Source organism: Giraffa tippelskirchi, chromosome 9 (assembly GCF_054371585.1).
Source record: "Giraffa tippelskirchi isolate mGirTip1 chromosome 9, T2T-mGirTip1v1.2.pri, whole genome shotgun sequence".
Classification (NCBI taxonomy): Eukaryota; Metazoa; Chordata; class Mammalia; order Artiodactyla; family Giraffidae; genus Giraffa; species Giraffa tippelskirchi.
This window is the reverse complement of record NC_137283.1, coordinates 44763279-44790703: the sequence shown is the minus strand read 5'-3', so window position 1 is coordinate 44790703 and position 27425 is coordinate 44763279. Positions and strand designations below refer to the sequence as shown.

General features: G+C 39.1%; 1 protein-coding gene across 1 annotated transcript in view; it reads left to right on the top strand.

Moving 5' to 3' along the window:
- The window catches only part of CACNA2D3 (calcium voltage-gated channel auxiliary subunit alpha2delta 3), an 871068-nt gene that overhangs the window by 287535 nt on the left and 556108 nt on the right, over nucleotides 1-27425 (top strand). The window contains exon 5 of the mRNA XM_081524871.1: nucleotides 2216-2275. Coding sequence (XP_081380997.1) covers nucleotides 2216-2275 — 60 coding nt within the window. The remainder of the gene's footprint in view (nucleotides 1-2215; nucleotides 2276-27425) is intronic.

Below are 27425 nucleotides of genomic sequence, written 5' to 3'. Positions count from 1 at the left end.
TGATTTTCCTTGCCTGCAAATAATAATCAAAATTATTTTAAAAACATACTTAATTTGACTTAGATGATAAGTATATTTGCTCAGAAAAGGACACTCTGGGCTATTATTTTTTGCTGGCAAGCATGAGTTGGAGGTTGAGTGGTTTTGATTTTGTTAATGATGATTCAGTTTATTTTTGTTTTATTAACAATGGGAACACTGTCTCCAGGACTGCTCTGTTTTAGGTAAATTTATGGCACATGATTTCTTTCTTAAATAACATTTCTTATAACTCATTTATCTTTATACGAGTGTTTTGAGAAAGATTGACAATGTTTTGTTCTTTCCAAAAGGTGTCCATGGTTCTTGATGTGCTTTTTGTCATTATCATTGTGCATAGCAACTGAGTCTATTCTTGGTGCGGAAGAGGCCAGGGGTTCCCCTGAATTCTCTCATATAATGTAGGCCTGTCTCCTGTTGGCATCAGAGTGCAGACTAGGATAACTCCATCACAAGAAGGTTATGTCCTTTCAAAGAGCCCTGTTCCAAAGTACTTCCATGCTTCACATGAGACAGTATTATGTGTGGCTGCCAGTTAACTAACTTTTTCTGAATCATATGTCCTAAAGCACTGTAGTGAGCATGATGGGAAAATATCTTTATGGAAACAAGAAATGTGTGAGATAAATTAAGTTTAAAAAAGGCATGCAGCAGATTTAACTTGAAAATGAACGTAAAAACCAGCCAGCAGGATTCAAATTCTCATGGACGCAACTGCTTCACACAAAGAACAGTGTTCTGGCTGGTGTCAGTGGTTTGTACAGTATTATAGAATTGTTTCTACTGTGTTATCTTCTTGTGCCCTGTGACTTGTATTGCAGTATTTGTAGTTGAAATACATTTCATGTTATGCCATACATACACAGATTTTTTTTAAAAGATATTTTAATAGATACTAAAAAAAAAAAAAAAAAGTTTGCTGAGCTCAGCCCCAGAGCTTCTGATTCTGTAGGACTGGGATGGGACTTGAAAATGGGAGTTTCTAACAGGTTCTCAGGTGAAACTGATGCTGCTGGTGGGGGACTCCACTTTGAGAACCACTGGTCTGGGATTGTCTTTTCTTATGTTTGGGATGAGGAAACCATCCCAAGAATTAGAGAAGGGAAGGGCTTGCCCCGGAGAAGGCAGTGGCAGCCCACTCCAGTACTCTTGCCTGGAGAATCCCAGGGATGGTGGAGCCTGGTGGGCTGCCGTCTATGGGGTCGCACAGAGTCGGACACGACTGAAGTGACTTAGCAGCAGCAGCAGCAGCAGGGCTTGCCCAGATTTCACAATGATAGGGGATTGTACCTTCACTACAATTGGCACTGGATCTTCAGGCTACAAGAATAACTGTGGGAAAAATATAAACGATTTAATTTTTACCGGCATCTGAAGTTTTTCTTTAAATTCAATAAAATTTCAATGAAATATTATTTCACTAAATGAGTTTTCTGCAATATCCTGTATCTTACATTTTCATGGTGAGAAATAACTACTGTTGATAACTTTAAATTAAAGAATAAATGATTGGCGTTAAATGGAATTTTATAAAAATTGTTTCATAACAGTATGTATTGGCTGAATTTCATTGGCAGAGAAGAGTGACAACAGCTGTGTATTTGTAGTTGTTAGTTATTGATTTAATTTTAGTGATTTTCTTATTGGGATGCAGATTGTCAAGATGGCATTGATGTACTATTAACTTTAAATAAATGTTACCTGATAATTATGCACCAGAGCTGGGTGCAGAAAGAGTTGACCTTAAATGATTGAGGGAATTAAAATAAATACTGTTTCCAAACCACTGGGGAAGAAAGCCCACTTAGAGTTGGACTCAGTTCAATTCAATAAATCTTGCCTGTGGGCTTTCTATGCTTAAGAAATATACTTTTCTAGGTGAGTTTTGGAGTCCTTATCTGGCCTCAAGAACCAGTGTCTTTGAATTTTTATGAAAGTGGATACAGAACATGTGTGCATTTATATTACATATATGATTGGATGATGAAAGCAAACACTAGATTTTGACACTGATGTTATTTTCAGTTTCGTGGGAGCACAGGCACCAGGTCACAGTTTGCATGCCATGGTATGATCTGTCATTCTGGGGCAATGGAGAAATGTCAGCATTTTCACGATGTTGAAATGGGGTCCAGGTCACACTTCTGATTCTTTGTGTTGCTTTCTATCTTTCCAGCGTCTTGTGGAGGCTGCGGAAGAGGCACACCTGAAACATGAGTTTGATGCCGACTTGCAGGTAACTGATCATAGTTTGAGTTAAACTGCTTTTTGTGCTTGCTGCTAAAGGAGAAACACTAGGTATACTGGGAATACCCGGGGTTAGATATTTGGAGCAAAGGCTTTTGAGAGAATAGTACAGAGTTTAAATAAATGTACCTATTTCTTAACAAGACAGCACAGCAATCCTCAACCATTTTCCACTGTGTAAATTACAGTAGGTGATAATGCATGTAACCAGGTTTCAGTGAACTCCTAATTCTGGGGGAGTTAATCAGTCAACTGACAGTAATTGCCAGAGCTTTTAATGATAAATTGATAAGATAGATGGCAGAATATATCCAAATCCCTCTTCCATGACTACAGTTTAAGTGACTGAAAGAACATATGGATATAACCTTGCATTTACTGTTAATTATATTTAAAAATTACATCATCCACAGACCTGGATTTGAACATCTGCTTAATAAGTTTCTTATAGTGAATTTCATATCTAATCATAGCACACATGTATCTGGTTGGGAAGGATTTCGATGCTGCCATGCATATAGAAAACAGCAAAAGGCAAGAAGTGAATTGAATAATACTTGGAGTTTCCTTTGGGTCCTTCCAGGAGGAAATTTTATTTGTATTGTCATTTTGAGTTTGTGACTTTTCCTCACTGCTGGCAAAACAGGAGTGAATCTTAACTCCTTAAGGCTGTGCTTTGCTAGAACATACATACCTCTTTTAGTGCCATGTGGTCACAATTAGGAAATAGTGTTTATTTTGCCGTGTTTTCATTCATATGGAAAAGATAAATCTTCAAGCACAGAAAAAGATGGTGGTACCAAAGATAGCCTTTGACCGTGTCTCTGTCCCTTGGATGTCCCTCTTGTCATCACTCCCATCTATATTTTTTGCTTTGTGGATAAAATAATGCCCTGTCAAATGGAGTAATAGAGGCAAGTTTAATAATGAGACTATTACAAATGCATGGTAAAAGAAACCAACAAGCAGTGGTGTCATACTTTTGGGGTAAGCCACACTCCTGGCCTGAAGGAGCAAGGGGAGGGAGTGGTTTCTCAAACCCAGGGATAGTAGCTGTACAGAAAGGGTACTTGGTAGATAAATGGTGAGGTGATAAGGGTGGAATTTGGGGGAAAGGATACCTCCAATAACTGTCTCTAGTCTTCTGATTTCTTGCTGTAACCCACCATTGGCTGAACCTAACTGTTGGTGTTGATTTGGTTCAGAGTTTCTGAGACTTTTGGTGGAGAAGGTTGAAGAATGGGTCTGGAGAGGAAACAGAAAATATCAAGACCACCATCTGGGGGTCATTTTTAGTCATAACACTGAATGTATGAAGCAAATAGAACCAAGAATGCGGTTAAGCATGAGAGGCTCCAGGAAGAGGGGGAAAAGCCTTGGGGATTGTTGGTAACACCTGGAGAGGAATGGGGCAGGCAGCCCTGCTCTTTGAGCAAAGTTACAAAGGGCAGAGTCAGCTGAAAATAGCAAGAAGCACCTTGTCTTCCTATACCCTTACCTGCTTGGTCGCTCCAGGAAGAACCAGGGGGCATTTGTTGGCTACAGTTGTCTGCAGTGTGCCTCCTCTTCAAGGCTTTGAACTTCCTAGAGTGGACTGGAAGGGATTTAATGGAAGCATTAGGAAGCACCTTTGCAAGTGTGACAATTGTATAGACCTTTTCAGTGCCTTGCCAAGAAACTCTCTATCTCTCCTTGGGAGTTCCAGAAGTTTTTTCAGCAATATTCTGGTTGTAATTGACAGAAAGTCAACTCAAATCAACTTAATTTGTGAGAATCTGTGAGTCCAAGCTGATAATAAATAAAAAACAATCCATGTGCTCAGTTGCTCAGTAGTGTCTGACTTTCTGCAGCCCCATGGATGGTAGCCCACCACGCTCCTCTATCCGTGGGATTTACCAGGCAAGAATACTGGAGTGGGTTGCTATTTCCTTCTCCAGGGGATCTTCCCTACACAGGGATCAAACCTGCATCTCTTGTGTCTCCTGCTTTGGCAGGTGGATTCTTTACCACTAGCGCCACTTCGGAAGCCCAAATAAATAAACAAATGGATAAACAGACAAATACATGAATAACAGAGAAGGGAAAGCTCTTATAGCAGTGGTCCCCAGTCTTTTTTGCACCAGGGACCAGTTTCACAGAAGATCATTTTTCCATGGATGGGAGGTGGAAGGATGGTTTTGGTATGATTTAAGGGCATTGCATTTAGGGTTCATGCTTCTGTGAGAAGCTAATGCTGCTGCTGATCTGACAGGAGGCAGAGTTGAAGAGGTAGTGTGAGCAGTGGGGACCATTATCAATACAGATGAAGCTTCCCTTGCTTGTATGTTGATCACTTGTTGCTGTGCAGCCTGGTTCCTAACAGGCCAGTACTGGTCCTTGGCCTGGGGGTTGAAGACCCCTGTCTTATAATACAGTTGTGCTCATGTGCTTATGCTCAGTCACTTAAATCATGCCTGACTCCTTGGGACCCCATAAACTATAGCGTGCCAGGCTCTTCTGTTCATGACGTTAACCTGGCAAAAATACTGAATTTGGTTGCCATTTCCTCCTCCAGAGGATCTTCCCAACCCAGGGATTGAAACTGCAACTCCTGCATTGGCAGGTGGATTTTTTTTACCACTGAGCCACCTGAGAAGCCCCTTATAGTACATTGTCAACTACTAAATACAGAAAAAATAATGGCATTATAAAATTGTTAGTAATTGCTTCAGGCAAGGATCTTGACCCAGAGGGATGGGATGGGGAGGGAGGTGGAAGAGGGGTTCTGGAAGGAGAAAACATGTACACCCATGGTGGATTCGTGTCAATGTATGGCAAAACAAACACAGTATTGTAAAGTTAAAAAATAGAAAATAAACTAATTGAAAAAAAAAAAAAGAATCTTCAAAGAATGCTAAAATTGGCAGCTAAAAGTTTGGTGAAGGACAGGACATTGATAATCTCAAAGTATCTGTCCACAAATTGCTTATTATTAATAATTATGAAGGGAAACTAGCTTTATTATGGATAATCCTGGCAGACACCATCTTAAAAAGGTAATCAAAGTTAATATCACTAATGGCACAAAGAGACAAAGTGCCTTCAAACCAGGAAAAATAAAATATTGCTTGTGTAGACTTCTTGTCTAAAATTGATAACCTGAATCTAACTATGGTATAATATCATCAAAATTTTGATTGAGGAACGTTAAAGGACAATAAAGATACATGACAACTGAATGCAAACACACATGATCCTAAATAAGATGTGGAACCAGAAACAAAGATTTGAATATGGACTGTGCTTTAGACGTTGATATTGTCTCAATTTTGAATTTCTTCATTTTGACCCCTGTATGGTGTTTATGCAAGAGAATGTCCTTGTTCTTTTTTCTGAGTCGAATATTTGAATTCATTGGTCCAAAAGGAAGAAGTAAGTTTGTAAGAGATTGAAAAAGATTATTGGAACTCAGGATTCTTAGAAAATCAGGTGTTTATGACTCATTTAGTCAATTTTATTTTGAGATCAGTTGTCTTCAAAAAGTAATTGGGTGAGTGAAGGAATGATTTAATTGACTTATAGGATTGTTTTTTCCTTCAGGAGAGGAAAAGTGTTCTGTGATTTAGTTTAACTAAGAGCTCTCTCTCTCTTGTTTTTTTTTGTCCTTCTGAAGCAGTTGTGATTTTCTAAGAGCGCTCTGACTTCCTTTCTGTGATTGAACCCTTACAATAAAATTCTGGTGCGGCATACTGATTCCCTTGTCAAATGTGGTGATGGAGACACGAATGCAGCATGAGCATCTCTCCTGGAAAGCATAGAGACTGAGGGAATAGGTCTCTGGGTTCTTACAGTTTTTGTTCTCTTGGGAACAAAGGTGATGGGCTCAGTTTTTCCTCTCCCATTGTCACCTGTTCTGTATAAGTACAAGACGAATATCAGAGGCTACAGCTGTGGTCTGAGCACAGAGTAGATGTTGAAATAATCTGTCAATATTACAGAGTGTCATTCAGTATCTGGACCATGACGGAATGTTCTCTGGGTCAGAGTAAATCACATGCACTTTTGTGGAAAAGTGGAAGAGAGAAGACTTTGAGAAAATAGATGTGCATCCAAGAATGTATGTCTGCTTAGATGAAGGTTTTGAAGCTGTGAGACATTGATGGTGTTACGTTTAAGTCTGTTAACAGCTTGGGTGTTGGCCCCATTGCTTTTCCTGGAATAGCAGGTCTGTGTTTGGGCTCTGAGTTTATTGCTATGACGGTTCATTAGAGCTGATCAATTGTTAATCTGGGTTCCGCTGACCTCTCTCCAACCCCTGCCAGTAGATTGTTTTTATCAAAGACATTTCAGACTACCATCTGCTCACCATGAAATAATGCTGAGGAAGTTCCCGTGCTGTTAGCTAAGAAGGAGCAGAAGGAGCTGGGAGTCTGTTTTCCTACAGAAAAAAAAAAAGAAGTGTTTTTGTGTAATTTCCTAAACTGTGCAGCTTCAGGTTCTATAATGTTAGCTCCTATACCCCCATCCCATTTCCAAAATGAAAAAGAAATGCTGGGTCTGCCTCTTCTTTCACTTTAGGTTGGAGTCGTCATGTCTTTGCACCATCTTGTGCTTTAAAGGTGAATAATTTGTTTTTCATTTGTAGAATTATCATTTTTTAATTCTATTTGTCATTTAAATTTCCTCTTAACAGTTTCTGCAGAGGTTTGACCCTTTCCTTATGGACTTACAGCTTTGACATTGGTAATCCCTTCTGTAGGTCCTTAAATATGGCACTGAATTGTTAGTTCTTCACAAAAACTATGTTGAGCAACAGGCAAAATACAGCCTTGGAAGGATGGCATATGTGAGCAATCCACAGTGCAGTGTCCTTCACACAAACCAGAGCTGCATGGGTTCACTAGCTGGAAAACTTTCTTATGGACACTAGTATTGGTTTAGCCCTTGAGCTTGTTCCATTATCTGGTGTCCTATGGGTTCCAGACTGGCTTCTTGGTTTTGTTCTTTGTTGCCTGATATTGCCATTAGGGTACTTTTCAGTTCATTGATGCAAACTGAGGCCTTGTTAAAATGGCATCTTCCCTATTTTCAATTGCATACTTTGAATTAACATAGGTTTTTAATGTAAAGCTTGTATGAGATTGAAAATTATAAGAAAGCAGTTTAATAACTTTTAACTAATCACATATGATAATTTTAGCATTTCATTCTCATTATTTTGATGGGAAAACCTAACTCAGAACAAGGTTGGGATGGTGAGGAATGGCCACTCGCTCTGATTATCCTAGTTATTGATGAATTTCTGGCAATCTAGGTCTGCACGTGTAGTATAATTCAGAGAGAAGCCTTCTCCTCTTACTTACTCTTTCTTTTTCAATTTTTCCACCAGCAGCAAAGAAGAAAAAAGTCCTTTTGACAGTTTACTAAAAACTTACTTATCTTTGAACTGCAAACATATTTTCTTTGAAAGCTGTCTTAAGTATGTGCCAATTGCACAGAGCTGTTGCACAGTGGGAAAAAAAAGAATTGTGGTTTTGAATTGTATATCCTGTGGAAACCTTTTGATTACAAAGTTTTCTATAATAATTTTTCTTTATTGTTTTATAAGTAGTATGGGAAAAAAAAGCCTGTTGCCATTCGGAAGGATAACAAACTGTGAGTAGAAAGAACTGGGGAGACGCCTCCTGGTCACTGCTGAGCTGCGGTCGCCTGTTTTGCACACACAGTGTCCTGATTTCAGAGCGGGGTGCGGGTTGTGGATTGGAAATGCTGTAGAGACCACTAATGGGATATGTTGGGGCGGGGATGTCTTGTGACATTTGCTCGAGCATCTTCTTCCACCTCGTTACCACTGCCTGTTGCGTTGGGAGGTTGTGTTGAAGGAGGCCCCAGGGAGTAGAGAGGGTAGCTCCAGAGGCCCAGAATCCCCTTTAGAACTTCTGACTTTAGCCACTGGGAGTAGGAAGCCTTTCTCAGAAGGGTTAGGAAGGGCATCCAACAAATAGCAGACCAGAGCAATGTTTCCCTGAAGGCAAGTAAGGCCCTGGGGAAAAACCGTATGCTGTGAAGGAGGGCAAAGGACAGGTTTAGCAGAAGTACTTCCTGAGTGGAGGAAAGGACTGTCCTCACGGGGTTTCTCATGTATTTCTGTCAAGACCCAATCCGTCTTTGTCCTCTTGGACAGAGTGAGGTATTGAGCTCCTTTCTGAGGAACAGGGTGGAACACAGAAGACCCAGACCCCAGAACTGGAAATAGCATTGAAATTCGAAGTTTTTGTAAAGATAACTCATTGACTTTTGTTCACTAAATAAGAAAGATAAGGTTCATTTCACATCTAGAAGAGAAATAGATGAAAAGAGAAGGAAATTTTTAAGCACCTTTTATTCTGATCTAATTTATCAGAACATGCTTTTCTTTTTTCTTTTTCTTTTTCTTAGCTTGGCTAGGGGTCATGGTCTTCTGCATTTTAAGATATTACATTAGATGTTTCTTAATTAGGACTAGCCACATGTCATTCATTCACAAGACTGATGTGTAAATAGTTTCTGAGGAATCGTTAAGTGTGAGCATTTAAAAGTCAAAGTCATTTCTCTATTGTTACACACACTGTCTTTTTTTGTGTATTTGGCTAGAATGTTATAACTTTTACAAAGAGCACTTTGGACTAGAGGTCTGAAAAAGTAAGTTCTGATAGTTCTGGCCCAACTGGACTATTTACATGCTCAAAGAACTGATTGCTCATCCAAAAAAGACAAATTGTAATATCTAGATGATTTCTAAGATGTGCCAGGATTCATTCAACAAATAGTTATTAGTGATGTCCTGTGGGTCAGGTACTAGGTTGTGGTTATGGCCACAAGCTAGACAGATGTTGTCTTTGTTCTCATGAAACTTGCAATCTAATAAGAGTGACAGATGTTAAAGCCATGACAACAGAAATAATTTTCAAATTTTGATCATGATGAATGACATGAAACAGAAGTACAGGGTATTATCACAGCTCAGGACAAGGAGACCTTGCCTAGTCTGGGAGCTCAAGGGACCTTGCTACAAATCCCTGAAGAGTAAGACTTTTGTTGTTGTTGTTAGCAAAAGTTTTATAACTGTAGATTCACATTCAGTTGTAAGAAGCAACATAGAAATAGTATGACAATAATATGCCATGTACCCTTTACCTAGTTACCTCTAAAGATAGCACTTTGCAAAACTCTAATACATAGTCACAACCAGTATACTGACATTGACACAATCAAGACACAATACATCCTTATCACAACCGAGATCCCTCATGTGTCCTTTGTAGCCATACCCACTTCCTTCCAAATCCAAGGCCACATACTGTTTGATTCCATTTACATAAAATGTTCAGAATATTCACAGCTGTAGAGATACAAAGTAGAGTAGTGGTTACCAAGACGGAAAATAAAGAAATGGGGAGTGACTGCTAATGGATATAGAGGAAGTATTGATGGAGTGGCGATTCTAGATCCACCTCCGCCACAGCTAGAAGAAACCTCTCCACAGAGTAGCAATGTTCTAGCCCAGGGAACAAAAACAATAGCACAGTGTATCTATGTGTGTGTGTAACAACAGAGAACCTATAATACCTGTGTTTTTCCATAAGTGTAAAATTACAATTATTTTGTCTGCTTTCTATATAATATAGTCTTTGTCACTTTTGAACTCTGATAATACTTTATTGTTGCCTCTTTTATGGTGCTTATCACTGCCTATCCTGTTACTTTTTTTATTCGTATGTTTACATATACTCTTACTCTTGAAAAAGCAAGAGAGTTCTAGAAAAACATCTACTTCTGCTTTATCGACTATGCCAAAGCCTTTGATTGTGTGGATCAAAACAAACTATGGAAAATTCTTAAAGAGTTGGGAAAACCAGACTGACCACCTTACCTCCCACCTGAGAAATCTGTATGTAGGTCAAGAAGCAATAGTGAGAACTGAACATGGAACAACAGACTGGTTCCAAATAGAAAAAGGAGTACATCAAGGCTGTATATTGTCACCCTGCTTATTTAACTTAAATGGAGAGTACATCATGCAAAATGCCAGGCTGGATGAAGCCCAAGCTGAAATCAAGATTGCCAGGAAAATATCAATAACCTGAGATACACAGATGACATCACCCTTATGGCAGAAAGTGAAGAACTAAAGAGCTTCTTGATGAAAGTGAAAGAGGAGAGAGAAAAAACTGGCTTAAAACTCAACATTCAGAAAACTAAGATCATGGCATCCGGTCCCATCACTTCATGGCATTAAATAAAAACAATGGAAACAGTGAGAGACTTTATTTTTTGGGGGGGAGGGGGAACTCCAAAATCACTACAGATGGTGACTGCAGCCATGAAATTAAAAGACGCTTACTCCTTGGAAGAAAAGGTATGACCAACCTAGACAGCATACTAAAAAGCAGAGACATTACTTTGCCAACAAAGGTCCATTCCATTTAGTTAAAGCTATGGTTTTTCCAGCAGTCATGTATGGATGTGAGAGTTGGACTAAAAAGAAAGCTGAGCACCGAAGAATTGATGTTTCTGAACAGTGGTGTTGGAGAAGACTCTTGAGAGTCCCTTGGATTGCAAGGAGATCCAACCAGTCCGTCCTAAAGGAAATCAGTCTTGACTATTCACTGGAAGGACTGATGCTGAAGCTGAAACTCCAATACTTTGGCCACCTGATCCAAAGAACTGACTCACTGGAAAAGACCTTGAAGGCAGGAGGAAAAGGAGATGACAGAGAATGAGAACGTTGGATGGCATCACTGACTCGATGGACATGAGTTTGAGCACGCTCTGGGAGATGGTGTTGGACAGGAAATCCTGGCGTGCTGCAGTCCATGAGGTCACAAAGAGTCAGGCATGACTGACTGACTGAACAGAACTGAACTTACATTTGTTGCTTAATTTAAATTTATTCAGAATTCAGCACCTGTTAGGCCCTGTTCTAGGTTGTGGGACTTCCATAAACTGAGATGTTACCCTCACCCTCCAAGAAAGTTCTAATCTCCCTTTTAAAATGTTTTGTTAGTTGTGACTTTTAAGGATTACAATAGGTATCTTTAACTTAAGTGCACAGTTTATCTTGAGTTACTTTACTATCCAAAGTATCACTCTTACTGAAATAAGAATACCGTATGTCTACCTACCACTATTCTTTGTGTAATCTTATATTTTACTGTTACTTGTGTTATAAACACCATAAGATTTTTTTAATTTTATTTCAGTTTTCCTTTAAACAACTGTCTTCTAAAAAATTAAATAAGAAATAAGATAGTATATGCCCACACATTTACCATTTTTAGCATTCTTTATTCTTTCATAAAGATTTCTGTTACCATTTCCCTTCAGCCTAAAGAAACTCGTTCTATTTTTCTTTTCTTTTCACATTGAATGTCTGGTAGCAGCGACTTCTCTCAGCATTTGTTTATTTAAAAATATCTGTATTTCACTCTCATTCTTGAAGGATAATTTTGCTGGATACAGAACTTTTACGCGACAGTTTATTTTTTCTTTTACCACTTTGAAGGTATAATCCTATTCTCTTCTGATCTTTAATGTTTCTGATGAAATGTCAGCCATCATTTTTATCTTTGTTCCTCTGGATACAGTGAGTCATTTTTCTCTGCTGCTTTGAAGATTTTTTCTCCTTATCTTTGATTTTCAGTATATTATATAGTGTGATTGGTTCAGGATATAACTAGATGTGATTTTCTCTATATTAATTCTGCTTGGCGTTTGCTGAGATTTTTTTAACAATCAGTTCTTCAAAATTTTACCTGCCCAGTTCTCTTTAGAAAAGGCAGAGGATCCAGAAATCTGGATTTAGAAAAGGCAGAGGAACCAGAGATCAAATTGCCAATATTTGTCGGATCATAGAGAAAGCAAGGGAATTTTTTAAAAAATCAGCTACTGCTTCATTGACTATGCTAAAGCCTTTGACTACATGGATCACAACAAACTGTGGAAAATTCTTAAAGAGTTGGGAATACCAGATCATCTTACCTGTCTCCTGAGAAACCTGTATGCGAGTCAAGAGGCAACAGTTAGAACCTTACATGGGACAACTGACTGGTTCAGAATTGGGAAAGGAGTACATCAAGGCTGTTTATTGTCACCTTGCTTATTTAACTTACATGCAGAGTCCATCATGCAAAAATGCCAGGCTGGATGAATCACAAGGTGGAATCAAGATTGCTGAGAGAAATATCAACGACCTCAGATATGCAGATGATACCACTGTAATGGCAGAAAATAAAGAGGAACTAAAGAGCCTCTTGACAGTGAAAAAAGAGAGTGAAAAAACTGGCTTAAAAGCTCAGCATTCAGAAAACTAAGATCATGGCATCCAGTCCCATCACTTCATGGCAAATAGAAGAGAAACAGTGAAAGCAGTGGCAGACTATTTTCTTGGGCTCCAAAATCACTGTGGACAGTGTCTGCATCCATGAAATTAAGACACTTGCTCCTTGGAAGGAAAGCTATGATAAACCTAGACAGCATGTTAAAAAGCAGAGGCATCACTTTGCTGACAAAGGTCTGTGTAGTCAAAGCTATGGTTTTTCCAGTAGTCATGATGGATGTGGGCTGTGCTGTGCTTAGTTGCTCAGTGGTGTCTGACTCTTTGTGACCATGGACTGTAGCCTGCCAGGCTCCTCTGTCCATGGGGATTCTCCAGGCAAGAATACTGGAGTGGGTTGCCATGCCCTGGTCCAGGGAATCTTCCCAACCCAGGGATCAAACCCAGGTCTCCTGCATTGCAGGCAGATTCTTTACCGTCTGAGCCACCAGGGAAGCCCAGTGGGTGTGAGTGTTGAACCATAAAGAAGGCTCAGCACTGAAGAAATTATGCCTTCAAGTTGTGGTGCTGCAAACGACTCTTGAGAATTTCTTGGACAGCAAGGAGATCAAACCAGTCACCCCTAAAGGAAACCAGCCCTGAATATTCATTGGAAGGACTGATCCTAATGCTGAAGCTCCAGTACTTTGGCCACCTGATGTGACGAGCCAAGTCATTGGAAAAGACCCTAATGCTGGGAAAGATTGAAGGCCAAAGGAGAAGAGGCGACAGAGGATGAGACGGTTAGATAGCATCACCGACTTAATGAACAGGAATCTGAGCAAACTCTGGGAGATAGTGAAGGACAGGGAAGTCTGGCTTGCTGCAGTCCATGGGCTCTTAAAGGGTCAGACACAACTTAGCAGCTGAACAAGAACAGCAGCATTCTCTTTACATTTTTTTCTGAAACTTAAGTCACATCTATGTTTTATTGCTTAATATAATCCTACATGTTACTGTGGCTCTTGTTTTGGTTTTTTTTCCCATGTATTTTCTATTAATTGGTCTCCAAGTTTACTAGCTCCTTTTTTTTCCGTAGTTTCCAATCTACTGTTAAACTCACCCAGGGAATGTTTCATTTCATATATTGTACTTTGAGCTCTAAAAGTTCCACTGAAGTTTTTTTTTTTTAATTGAAGTATAGGTAATTTACAATGTTGTATTAGTTTCTGGTGTAGAGCAAAGTGATATATATATATATATATATATGTATATATATATATCTTTATATACATATAAATTCTTTTTCATATTCTTTTCTATTATAGGTTTTAAGTTTCCTGTGCTATACAGGAGGACCTTATTGTTTATCAAATCTTTTAAAATAGTTTTCATTTCCTGCTGAATTCCCTATCTATGCACCCATTATGTTCATGATTTCTCAAACATTGCCTGCAGTAGCTGTTTCAGATTCTTTCTCTGCTAATTCCAACATCTAGGTCATTTCTGTTTCTGTTGAGTGCTATTTTCCTTTTGAACTCTTAATTTTTTTGCTTCTTCACATGTCTAATTTTTGTTGTGGGGCTTCCCAGGTAGAGCAGTAGTAAAGAATCCGCCTATCAGTGCAAGACATGTTTTTGATCCCTGGATTGGCAAGATACCCTGGAGTAGGAAATGGCAACCCACTCCAGTATTCTTGCCTGGAGAATTCTGTGGACAGAGGAGCCTGGTGGGCTACAGTCCATGGGGTCCAAAAGAGTCTGACACGACTGAGCACAGACACACAATTTTTATGGTAGTTTGAGCATTGTTATTATGTCTCTGAATGATTTTTATAAATTTCCTCAGTGTAGCTTAGTATAGTCCATCTGTGTAGTAGATGTGCTAAAAATACCAAGTTTATTGAATCCTGTTAAGTTGGAACTAGGAAACCGTTATTAAAGAGATGAAGAGAAGAGATAGATAACTGTATGTAATAGAGAATCCTCCAGTGGTTTGATCTTTTGCATTCTAACAACATACATAGTGAATGCATCATAGACTTCTTTGTTCCAGAAATACCACAAGGCCATCTTCTAGCCAAAAGAAAGAGAAAAATGCATTTTTGTTATAGAATCTCAGACTACAAACATTATTTCACAAAAGATTATAATTTCTACAGCTCAATTATATTAGTACCATCCTCTGTTCTCAGTCCAGATAAAGATTTTAATATTAACAAATTTAAAGACAAAAAGTGCCATTTTATGGCAGTGATTTTATGGCAAAGCTAATTGATTTAGCTTTGTTTGAATAGTCACTGTACTTCATAGTTCAGAGGGGAAAAATGACATTATTTTCTCTTCCCAGAGTTATCATTTATTTGTTTGTGCAACATTTTCACATTAGTGACCCTTTTTTTTCCTTTACTACTTATGTGTTTAGGAGCCCTGTGTCTTTAATTTTTATCAATAATGAATAATCTTATGAAACTCCTATGTGTTTTCTTCTTTGTCTAATCTTTCTTGCTACAACTGTCTTTTGTCTATCATGATTATGTGTGGTTTAATTTTTAGGTAATAGTGGCTAGAGAAATCTGACATTTTGCTTTAGAAAGCCGTTTTTTCCTTTCAAAGTCATTGGTTGTTTTATGATTCTTTATAATCTTGAAATTTCATAATTGGTTTTCTCAAAGCTAGAAATATCTATTTAAAATAAATATTTTAAAGAAACATTTGTTTTAAATGTGTTTTAAACATAGGAGAACACTAAGGCTTCCCTTGTGGCTCAGTAGTAAAGAATCTGCCTACCAGTGCAAGAGATGCAGTTTCCATCTCTGGGTAGGGAAGATCCCCTGGAGAAGGAAATGGCAACCTAGTCCAGTATTCTTGCCTGGAATAATCCCATGGACAGAGAAGCCTGGTGGGCTACAGTCCATGGGGTTGCAAGAGAGTCAGACACAACTTAGTGACTCAACAACAGCAAAAGCACTACCAATTCAAACTTGTTAAACATTCCAATTAAACAAATACTTTTAAAGTTTAGTTTTGTTGTTTCCACACACACAGTGTGATTGTCATCTTTCAGGTATCAGCCAGTTTGGAAAGGGGACATTATGGGATATCAGGGCCCTCTTGGCATGTCTGCAGTTACGTTAAACATTTTGTGGTTCTGTTAATCATAATATCAGAGTGCCCACAGTACGTTTCCGGAAAACTTAATGTGTTTCATTAAGATGACTGACTGTGGAGGTCACTGGCAGATCTCAGAAGTTACCTTGGGGTCTTTCTCCAGCTAACTCTTTGCAAACCCTTAGGAATGCTCTTATGTTGTTGATTTTTCACCAGGGGTCTATGGTCTAGGAATTTGCCAGCTGCTATTGAATTTAAGGTAAAACTTGAATCTGGTGACAATGCAGAAACTCAGCAGAAAATTTCATTTAATCTCATTTAAGCTTAAAGTAGAGATGAATTAATTCTCACCTTTTCCACTTTCAGTAGTTTATGATGTAGAGCTTCATAACATAAATAACTCCAAATTCATGCCTTTGGTGTAGTAAACCTAATTCTTCAAATTAAAAAAAAAAATTGTGACCAATGTTTTTAGGATAGTTCTCTTTGTTGGTTAATTAATGCTAATAGAATATAGGTTCAATGATGAGAGTAGTAGATGCAATTATTAAAAATGTATTAGGTGTATAGGCACTGACTTAAAATGCTTCCCTGGCATTATTTCATTTAATTCTTCTCCCCAAAATCCTATGAGATAGATAACTTTACTATCTCCATTTTTCCCTAAGGACAAAGTAAGATTGAGAGGCCAAATGAGGGGCCCGAGGTTATTTGACAGTGGGTGGACGAGGACAAGTCAAAATTCACACCCAAGACTGTTTGGCTCCAAAGACCAATCAGTTAATGTTGCCTTGTGGAATCACAAATTTTAACACTGACTTTCAATTGCACGGGACAGAATCTTAAAAAGAAATTTAAGATGCAAGTTATCATGGGTTATTTAAAAGGTCTATGGAAAAAAAAGGTCTATCGAATATAACAAAAAAAAACAATTCTAGAATGGTAAGTTTTGACCCATAAGCCTATGTAATAAAAAAAAAACACAAACTCTTAACATGATATAATGATTTAGTAAAAATGATTAAGCACCACCTTACTGACATTATTAGAAATGGACATAAGGGAGACATCCCTCATTTGGCAATTGGGTCTATTCTCTACATGGTAACCATTGTGACTTTTTAAAACACAAGTTACTTATTGCTTACACTTACGCTTTGCTTATACTAAGAACAAAGTCTGGATGACCCCACGTACCTTACAGAGTGCCACACAATTTTCTCAAGGTTACAGATGAATTAGCAGCTACTTTCCTTTCCTTCTGCTAGGTTCCTGGCTTAATCCGTCTGTTTTTTAAGCTCCCCATTAGAATTTGTTTACTTTCTGTCTTCTCCAGCAAAACATAAGCCTCATAAGAGCAGGCATCTGACATCTATTCATATGTCCACAAATATCTGTTAGAACTAATTGAAATTCATAATGGTGGTACAATCACTAAAATCCACAGCTGACCAGAGTAGTTAGTAATTCATGAAGTTGTCATCTGTTTATTTCAATTAGAAAAGTTAATTCTTTCTTAAAATAAATATTTATGGTTTGACCAGAAGTGATTCAATTTTTACTGTAATATTCAGACATTTTTGTATGTTAATAGCAGTTTTTATTGAAATGGTTGGCTTTTGCTGTTACTTATAATAAATTCATGAATTGGGTAACCTTCTTCATCCAAATGAAATTTTTCTGCTGTTTAATATACAGTTACAAATTTATTAGTATACTAATTATAAACAAGATAATTGATTAATCATATTTAATGAATATTATATTGAGTATTTATTAAGTTATTTTATTAAACAGATATTTTCTTATAGAGAAAACATATTTAAAATGGGAAAGAGAGAAATTAGAAGGGAAACAGGCTCTTCCAACTCAGTTCCCTCTCTTGGGCAGGTCCCCATCCACCTTCCCAGCTCCCGTTATCAGAGCAAAGACACCTTATGTCTGTGGCAGGAGTAGCCTCTTATAATACAAGTAGGAATTCAGAAGAGACATAATCATCCTCTAAGAATGAGTATTTGACAGCAAAAATGGTTGTGACTTGAGGTCATATCTGAGTCTTTGTGTTTACCAAAACTCGAACTTCTAACATTATCATCTCCTTAGAATACCTTTAAAGCCATAAAGTCAGTCCCTTACTGAAAATCCTCAATCTTACATTGCACTTGTTCATTGCAAAATAAAACAACAACAAAATAAACAAACAGTCTTCAAAATAAGACAGCTTTTCTCATGGTGCTGTGCTTGGTCACTCAGTCATGTCCTACTCTTTGCGACCCAATGGACTGCAGCCTGCCAGGCGCCTCTGTCCCTGGGGATTCTCCAGGCAAGAATACTAGAGTGGGTTGCCATGCCCTTCTCCAGGGGATCTTCCCAACCCATGGATCGAACTCAGGTCTCCTCCATTGCAGGTGGATTCTTTACCATCCGAGCCACCAGGCATTAATAGAGGGGAAAAAAGTAACTTTTTCTCCTCGGAGTGTTGGTTAATAACTAGGGGCCTTGAAGTTTAACTAATCAACTGTGTGACCTTGAGAAAGTCAAGTTTCCTTTCATACTTAGGGTTACCTTGGGTAAATGAGGGCATGGGACTGGTTTGCTTTTCCTGCCTGGTCTAGAACTGCCTAAGTCTGTGAGGTTGTGATGTTTTAAAAGAATTTTTATTTATTTTTTATTTTTGGCTGCTCTGGATTTTCATTGCTGCCACAGGCTGTCTCTAGTTGTGGCAAGCAGTACCTACTTTTCTTTGGGCTGTTCGGGCTTCTCATTGCTGTGGCTTCTCTTGTTGCGGAGCATGGGTTGTAGGGCACGTGGGCTCAGCAGTTGTGGAGCATGGTCCTAGTTGCAATATTGGGATCTTCCTGGATCAGAGATCAAACCCATGTCTCTTGCATTGGCATGTGGACTCTCCACCACTGAACCACCAGGGAATCCCCAATGTTGTGATTTTTTACAGGGAAAGTGTAGCAGTTATTGTTCCATAGAGTGTGAAGGTATTATCTTAGGACATCCACCAACTTCTACAAACATAGCATTGTCCTAAGGGAAATATCTCTGGGAAGAAAGTCCTCTCTCTATTCTTTCCTCCTCACAAATAGATATGAACTTTCTACTTTAAATCTGAAAGAGGGAAATTTCAAGGAAAGATTGCTTGATTGGATCATTCACAGTTGCCTATAAATAATTTTATCATTTTAGATTTAATGGGGTTCTTTCGAATAATATAAAGAACTTTGTGTGTGTGTGATTTTAAGAACTTAACTCTGGAAGGGAAATGGCTCCAAATCTTAGTTTCTGTACCGTTAAAGAAATCCAGGACTGAGTTAAAGCTTTGCTTTTCCTTTATTTGGCAGTGATTACGCTGTGCATGTGCATATAGTAATAATAATAATTGATCCTTCTTCCTGAAAGAGTTCAAGTGGCTGAGAACATACAAACACCATGAAAAAATTGTTTTTCTTTAGATTTTAAAGCCCTTTGTCCTTTCATTCTACATGAGAGCGGCTGCAATGCAGAGGCTGTTCTGACTAAAAGAAGCAAGATTGGATCGGAGGAGGTGGAATTAGAGCTTCTTAGTAATATTTTCTAAAGCACAGATCAGAACAGTGGACCACAAACAGCTCTTGTCTGGTCAAAATGCTGTTTTGATTGCAAGGAAATATGAAAGGATTCAATTATGTCTGCTTGTATTTGCTGATTAATATTCTGGATGAGGTAGATGAGGTAGCTATGAGAGAATGTTTTCCGAAGACAGAAAGACACAGGTTTGAATGCTGGCTTCTTTTTTCCTTACTGGCAGTGAGACTCATGGCAAATATCCTAGCCCTTTGGAGCCTCAGTTTCTTCTTCTATATATTTAGGATGATGATACTCTTCTTGTAAGGGTGTCCAGTTTCCATGGGCTTATTGATCTACTTGCAGTATTGAGCACACTATCTGGTACAGGTTGTGATCCCAGTTCAGGGGAAACATTATCATCACTGTGATCATTATTTTGACCAATACTCTTGAAATACAACGAAGTTGATTACATTTGTTATTGCATATTTAGTCTCTGCCTCTTTTGAGAATTGTGAGTTCTGTAGGGCAGGGGTCACATCTGTTTTCAGCGTTTTGATCTGAGCTTAGGCACACAGCTGGCACTCAATAAATATTTGAAGAAGGGCTAAATGACTAAAGGAAAAAAAGATGAAGCATCATCTCAAAAGTAAGATCCCCAGTAGGAAGGAGGTTAAAAGCATCATTTGCCTAAGAGAAAAATAAATGTGATGGTGCTAGCAGAATTGGTAGTAATTTTGTAGCAGGAGGGCTGTGCACGCTCAGAGCCTGAGCCATTTCTAGCCTTTTTGGGACTCTGGTGGGTGACAGGATTGGGTGTTCTGTATTCATGGAGGGGCTGAACTCAAACTCTGTTTGACTACACCTGTGCCTTCATTCTCTGGTGGTGGTGGTGGTGGCAGGTGGTGAGAGGCCCCTCTTTAAGTAGGCAGAGAGAAGGAAAGACCTGTAACAATTTCCCTTCATAATCATCAGCCAATTTTGGAGCACTGATCTAGCTAATTGTTCAGTTTTGCTTTCACTGTTTTTTTTTTTTAAGGTTCCTTTATCTGTCAGAAGACAAACATAAATAAAAGACTGCTGTTAGGACATATTCTTCTTCTAATTTCATTAATGATTTTAAAAGAAATCTGTCTTGTGATTGCCTTAAGCATTCTGTCTTCACTATTAAATACCAGCTATTTACTATATTCTACACTTCTTTTTGACTCTGTGTGCCATTTTTTCTGGGACTTTCTGAATTTATAATAACATTGAACTGTAGGGCAGTTGGTTCTGGGAGCATGCCCTCCCATTTAAATTTCCAGGAGCACCACCATGCTCTTAGAAAGTCTTAGCAGAGACAGGTGTCTGGAGTCTGGGCTTTTTATTCATCCCACTTTCAAAGACAGCATAACTATCAGATTAAAAATCAGCAAAATTCTCTTTGGTTTGGAGCCACTTACATTACACTTTATAGGTCTCATACATCCTAATCCTAACATGGGTTCTGATTCTGAATCTCAGTCACATCTCTGTTGGATCCACATCCAGTCTCAGGTTATTATTTGAGAGGAGTTATAAGACGTTGACTCAGAATTAAAAGGAGTGCTCAGGGCTGGGGCAATGGGATGACCCAGAGGGATGGGATGGGGAGGGAGATGGGAGGGGGGTTCAGGATGGGGAACACATGTAAACCCAGGGCGGATTCATGTCAATGTATGGCAAAAACCACTACAATATTGTAAAGTAATTGGCCCCCAACTAAAATAAATAAATTTATTTAAAAAAAAAAAAAAAAAGGAGTGCCTTAAAATCTAGACCATCACATTTAATCCTCATACCAGTCTGGTAAGGGTAGGTACTATGAAACTCTCACTTCAAGAATGATAAAACTGGCATTCAGAGAAGTTAAATAAATTACTCTAATAAATTAAATAAATTACCTCCACACAGGAGGGCAAGATGAACCCTAGGATCAGAAACTAACTGGTTTCGGTTCAGTGAACAGTTTATACTTTACAGAAAAATTTGTTTATGAGTATTTGTTTTACAGGTCTTTCTTTGACCTGATGTTGATGAGTGGTTGGAAATTATAAGGAATTTGAAAAGCAGATTACCAAAGGTGCAGGTTGAATCCAGTTGTCAGGTAGCTGTTGTTTTTATTTTCTTGTCTCATTGGGCTACAGCATTGTCTCCTTCAATATTTGATGCTATAATTCCTCTATTTTCTGAAGTCACCCTTTACAAGCCACATAATGGTCTTTTAGGTCAGAGCTTCTGTTTCTAGATGAAGAAAGAAGCACCTCTGGCAAGATGATCCTACAATGAGCTTGGTGGTGGTGTGGGATCATCTGTCATCTGCAGCATTTCTGTACTAATGGTCCTGAGTACTCATTCATTCATTTATTCATTATTCATTATATTCTTGGATCTACCTGCAAAGGAAGAGTTTCTAGAATATTTCCCCTGAGACTTGGGACAGAGGCTAAGAAGTCAGCAACAATTGGAGGTGCCTGATACAGTGAGTCAGACATGCTGTGCTCTCTTATTTGCTTCCTCTGCCTTTTTCTATTCTCTTTGAGTTTAGTAGACAAAAAGATGGGGAAAGGTAGAGCAGGTGACACCTGGTCTTGAGCACGGAGGGCCTTAGGGATCCCTTGGGAGTGTCTGCAGATGGGATTTAAGTTATTGATGTCTATTCTTTCAATGTGGCAGAAATTAGCTCTGGGTTTGAGAAGTTCACCTGGACTCCACAGGAGGGAGAGCTGTTGTTGGTGGATTTGCTTTTCTGAGAGAGGTAACCATTTCCTGCTGCATGGTTATCATGTTGGGGGGTTGGGAACACAGGGCACATTGACAATAAGGATTTAATGAATATATATGAGAAGAGGAGATTCAAGCCACTGAGCAGAGTATTGCCCTAGGCCACTTCCCATTTCAGGATGGTAAGATATTTATGGGAGTAGATTTCAGGCGATGGTGGAAGGAAAAATGTTCGAGGGGCATTGAGGTGAGATGTGTCTTGACTGATGTTTCCCACAGCAAGGAGGGGGTCCACCTTGCCAGGAGACTTATAAATCACCTCTTAGGTTTGTCCATTGTCTTTGTTTTTATGATTCACATACAGCTTTAAAAATACGATTAGGGCTGTCCTTGTGTGCATTATCCCACGTGGCAGTAAGGACATGGTTTTAATTTATTCTTTGCTTCTAATTGTAGTGTCAGCATGTCAGGGTTCATTGGTTAGAGAAGGAATGAGCCTGCTTTTGTAAAGCAGTTAATTGGACCTGGTAACGATTACTGTCAGAAATCGCTGGGGGCGGTCCTGGTCCCCAGGCATTGTCCTTCATAGGGGTTTCCAGCATCTAGCATGCTAGTATACCGAGGGTTTTCCCCAGGGAAACAGTAGATTGGAATTTGTGTATTGCAGACCACAACTGCAGTCCTTTTAGTGATCCTTTCTGGTTTGTGGTGCTAGGGACTTCTGAAGAGAATGTTTTCAATTTTGAAGTGTTTGATAAAACATTTGCAATACAGGTGACAAAGGACTAGTATCTAGGCTAGAGACAGAACTCCTCCGTAGCAGTCACCAAAATATCACAATAAAATGTCTTCCATTTCAATCTACTGTGAAAAGCAGTGGAAAAATGGGCAATGAATATGAGCAGTTAGTTGATAGGAGTAGTTGAATTATGTGGATGAAGAGAAGATATTCAGTCTCACTAGCAATCAAGGAAAAGTAAGTTAAAGCAGTGAAATACCATTTTTATCTATCAAGTGGCAAAATCATAATGATGATGGTGATGATAAAAATATCAAATATTGGTAAGACCTGGGGAAATGGGTCTCCACTGGTCCAGCCCTACTGCAGGTCAGCTTTGCAGAAGCTTGTGAAGCTGAAAATGCACAGACACTGGGAACCATCAACTCCACATGTTGTACCTGCTTTCAGAAACATTAGCACCTGTGCACCGGAATACAGCATTGTATCATTTAGCAGAAGTCCACAAACTGCCTAAAAGTCTGCCTGTGTAGCAAAGGCTCATGAAACAGTGGTGTGTCCATGGAGTGGGATTCTAGGCAATAGCTGAAAGGAATGACACCCATCGACAGGTAATGCCCAGATGGTGCCCAGAGCATATTTTTAACTTCAAAAAGCAAAGGCAGAATTTAGAATTAATTGTACAATGTGATGTTGTTTAGGTTAGAAAGAAAATGATCTTAAGGTATTGAGTGAATGTCTATGTGTATCTGTTACTATAGAGGAAAAAGTCTGTTGGTAGCACCTGGGGCAGGCCCTGGCATTAGCAGTGTGGTCAAAGTGGACATGACTCTTATCTGGGATGCTTCTCTGATTTTACATGGAAATTATTTGGGATGATTAAAATTGAATTTATAAAAGTTTTTTTTTTAAGAGAAGAGATGAATTAGTGGGTAAGTACCCATTAGGTCTGCTACTTGCCTTCCATAGAGGGAAGCAGAGATGAGAGCCACCCACAGCAAGGTGCTTGCAACCACTCACTTCCATTCTCTTATCAAGCCCAGAGGGGTTCTGGTGAAGATTAAGTGAAACCATGTGTTTTGGTCTCTCCTCCATCCTCAGCCCCAAGCATATTGCCTGGTATGAAGCTGGCACTGAATAAATGTGCTTTGAGTTGGTATTAAACTTGGAGATCTGGTGTGGAGTGCTTTCTTGACTGCCTGCAGGCATGCAGCTGGTGATAGATTATCATTATCTGCCTTACATTCAGAGATGTCCTAGCTTCTAATTGGACCTTGTACACAGGCTCTGGTTTTCCTTAAGCTTCCACTTGTCTCCTTGAGCAGAATGGCCCTCAGCCTGTGTGAGAGAGGGGCATCAGCCCTTCCCGCCTGAGGCTTTAGTCTGACTTGCTCAGAGCAGTAGATCCAGGACCAGCTTCAGAGCTCGTGAGAACCCTAGAGACTGATGGGAGGAGAAGATTCTGGCATGTGGCTCCACAAAAAGCAGATGGTTCTGATGTTCCAACTACAAAAGCAGCCCTTTATAATAGTGTGGACTTTCAAGTTCCTCAAAGGAGGCCACTGGATTCTATTTATGTTTTTGCCCGGAGGGCAACAACCACTTCCTCCTTTTGTTCCTGAATCCACATTAGACCACAGTTCCTGATGGGCCTGCTTTCTGTGAAGGGAGGTTATCACTGACTGCTGAAGGTGATGAGGTTTTTATCCTACTGGTAGATGACTGTTTTGCATTTCACTTAGTCAGATCCTGAGTATGGAGCCAGGATCTCTGGTGGGCTCTGCTTCCTGGATGATGGAGCAAGTAGCCAGGAGGCAGCCTTTATTACATGTCCAGCAGCTTTTGGTCTGCTGTGATCCATAGCACTTGGATTTCTCCACACTGCTCTCCTCATCATTTCCATCCTCTCCCCACATCCTCGTATCATCCTCCATACCTCACACATCCTTGAATTTCTACATCTCTGTATCTCTGCATCCCTTCATTCTGGCATCTCTGCATCTCCCACATCCCTGTATCTCTGCATCCCCACACCCCTGTACTTCTGCATCCCTTTTGTCTTGTTCAGAGACAGCCCTGGCAATACAGGAGGAGAAGATGAGAAGTACCCACAACTGTTTCTTCTCCTTAAAGCAGTTTAGCTAATAAAGGAATTTAGATTTAGGAGTAAGGTCTAATTTCAAAGCCCACCATGGCCATTTAATAGCTGGGTAAGTTTTTAGGCAAGTTACTTAGCTCCTTTGAGCCACAAGTGGAGGCTTATATGAAAACGGGATCTAAGGCACTAGACTCAGGGTTGTTTAAGCACTTTCACACTCTGCTGTTGTTCTTCTTTTCTGGAATTTTCCACTAGTATCCCTGTTGTCTCTTCTCCCATCCTCAGTTCTGTCCCATCTGAACATCTCTGGGGATACCAGAAATGGCCAAAGAAGAGTGGGCTTGGATTTTCCTCTGAAATGCAGATAAAGTTAATATACTTACACATGTTCTGTCATCACTTGGAGAGCCTCAGCATTCTCTGTGGTTTCAGGGAATGAGTACTGAGCTGTAAGTCCCTCTGAGGTACCAGGCCCGTTTCAGGCACTGCAGATGCAAAGAAGGGCCAGTTCCAGTCCGTGAGCATCTCATAGCTCTGATTTGTTAACTAGCAGCAAGGAAAGCCTTTGGAGGGCTTCCCTGGTAGCTCAGATGATAAACAGTCTGCCTGCATTGTGGGAGACCCAGGTTCCATTTATGGGTTGGGAAGATCCCCTGGAGAAGAGAATGACTACCCACTCCTGTATTCTTGCCTGTAGAGTTCCATGGATAGAGGAGCCTGGTGTTCTACAGTAATGGGGTTGCAAAAAGCTGGACACTTTACTTCAAAGCCTCTCCTTCAGGGAGACCTGGTTCACTGAATGATCTTGATGCTCTTCCGTGAATGTAGATTGGAGATGGATACAAGAGCTCTTTGGAAATGCATCTTTCATCTGAGCAGTTCAAACCAGCGTATTCTTTGCCTTGAAGGCTTCAACCACCTTAGGACACAAGGAAGTTGGTTGGTTCAAGTGAAAGTTGAGTTTCTTCTCCTACTCAGACAATTCAGTTTAATGATTACTGAATTTAATGATTATTAAGTGTGTATCCTGGATAACTTTTCAGACAGATGTTGGTCTCTGGCTTATAGTAGGCAAGAGAAGAGACCAGGAACATGTGTGTATCATGGATTTTCTAGTTGGAGAGAGTCGGTAGACACATTTTTATTTATATTTTAAAGATATAGGATGTGTACAAAGTTTAGTTCAGGCATCAAACTCTTATATAAATATATTTATGTTTCAAGAATGCCATAAAATAACAATAGTTTTTATAGTTCCAAATTGTTGTGATCTTTTCAAGCCTTCCATCTTTGTTTCCAACTGCACTTTACATGTCTGTCATAATATTTGCCTTTCCACTCCTTTTAGTGGGTCAGGATATTTTGGAATCAATTACACAGTGCTTTTGTTTCTCATATTAAGTGTAGCATCAGTTCTTTACTTAAATATTTTGAATATTGAAAATAATTTCTTAGGTGACATTAATTATGATGCACACCTCTGCTGAGCTACTCTTCCCTAGTGATATTAATGATAGTGTTTCAGCTTTCCTGACTGTCTTGTTATTAACCCGTCATAAATACCAGCCCCAATTAGAGTGCGGAAGTGAAGTCAGTTCAGGAGTGAAATGTATGTGAAGCTGATAAAGAGTCGATGCTATGTGGAACAACTGAATTTTCTCAACTGCCAAATCTGAATACTTAATAGTTCTTTTTGTATAAAAATGTGTTCTTTGATTTTTCCCCCATTTTACAAAGTAATTTGTAACCACAGTTGGTGGTGATGTCTGTTTGCAAAATCTTGTCCTTTGATTTCTTTCCATTCTGTTAAATCAGAGGATCCTTTTTTAGATTCAAAGATATTATGCTGTATATCTCCTTATTAATGTCTGTTTGTATTGTCTACTACTTTTGTATCTTTCTTTAGTCTTGACTTTTTTCCTTTTCTTCTCTGTCTCTCCAAGCCCACAGCTTTATGTTTCCCTTCTCCCCTCTCTTAACTCCCTTTTTCCTTCCTTCTTTTCCTCCCTCCCTCTCTCCTCCCCTTTCTCCTTCCTTCCTGTTTATTCTCTTTTCCCTTCCTTTGTTTTGAAATGTCTACCAGAAGTCAGGACTCAAACTGTTGACTTGTGTGTATGCTGTACTCCGCCTAGGATGAACCGGAAATGCTTTCTTCCTGGTCATTTGGCTTTATAGAGTGTGGGAGAGTCCTGACACTTTTGGATTATCAATACATAGCTATAGACTAATAAGATTTTTCATAAAGCATATTTTTCAAAGTGTGTAACAGAGAGAAGATTTTAAATTAGCAAACATCTTGGGCACATGTGCTTCTCTTGGATTTCCTTTCCATAAAATAACTGTTCCTTTGGTTGTTTAAGATGTGCGTCAGGGCCTCTTAAATCCATGGCATTGTGCTTGGTGTGGGCTTGAAATTAGGAATCCAAAAGTAGTTTTGCTCAAATCAGGATACTTTTAAAAGTGAAAGAGAAGCTTGTTAAAATACTCTTGGACAAGAGTTACAAACCAAGATTACTCCAGGCAAACGGGTAGTTAAGATTGCCAGATAAAATATAGAACACCCTGTTGAGTTTGAAATTTAAATGTAACTAGAAGTGCTGTGTTTCTGTGATTCTGAAA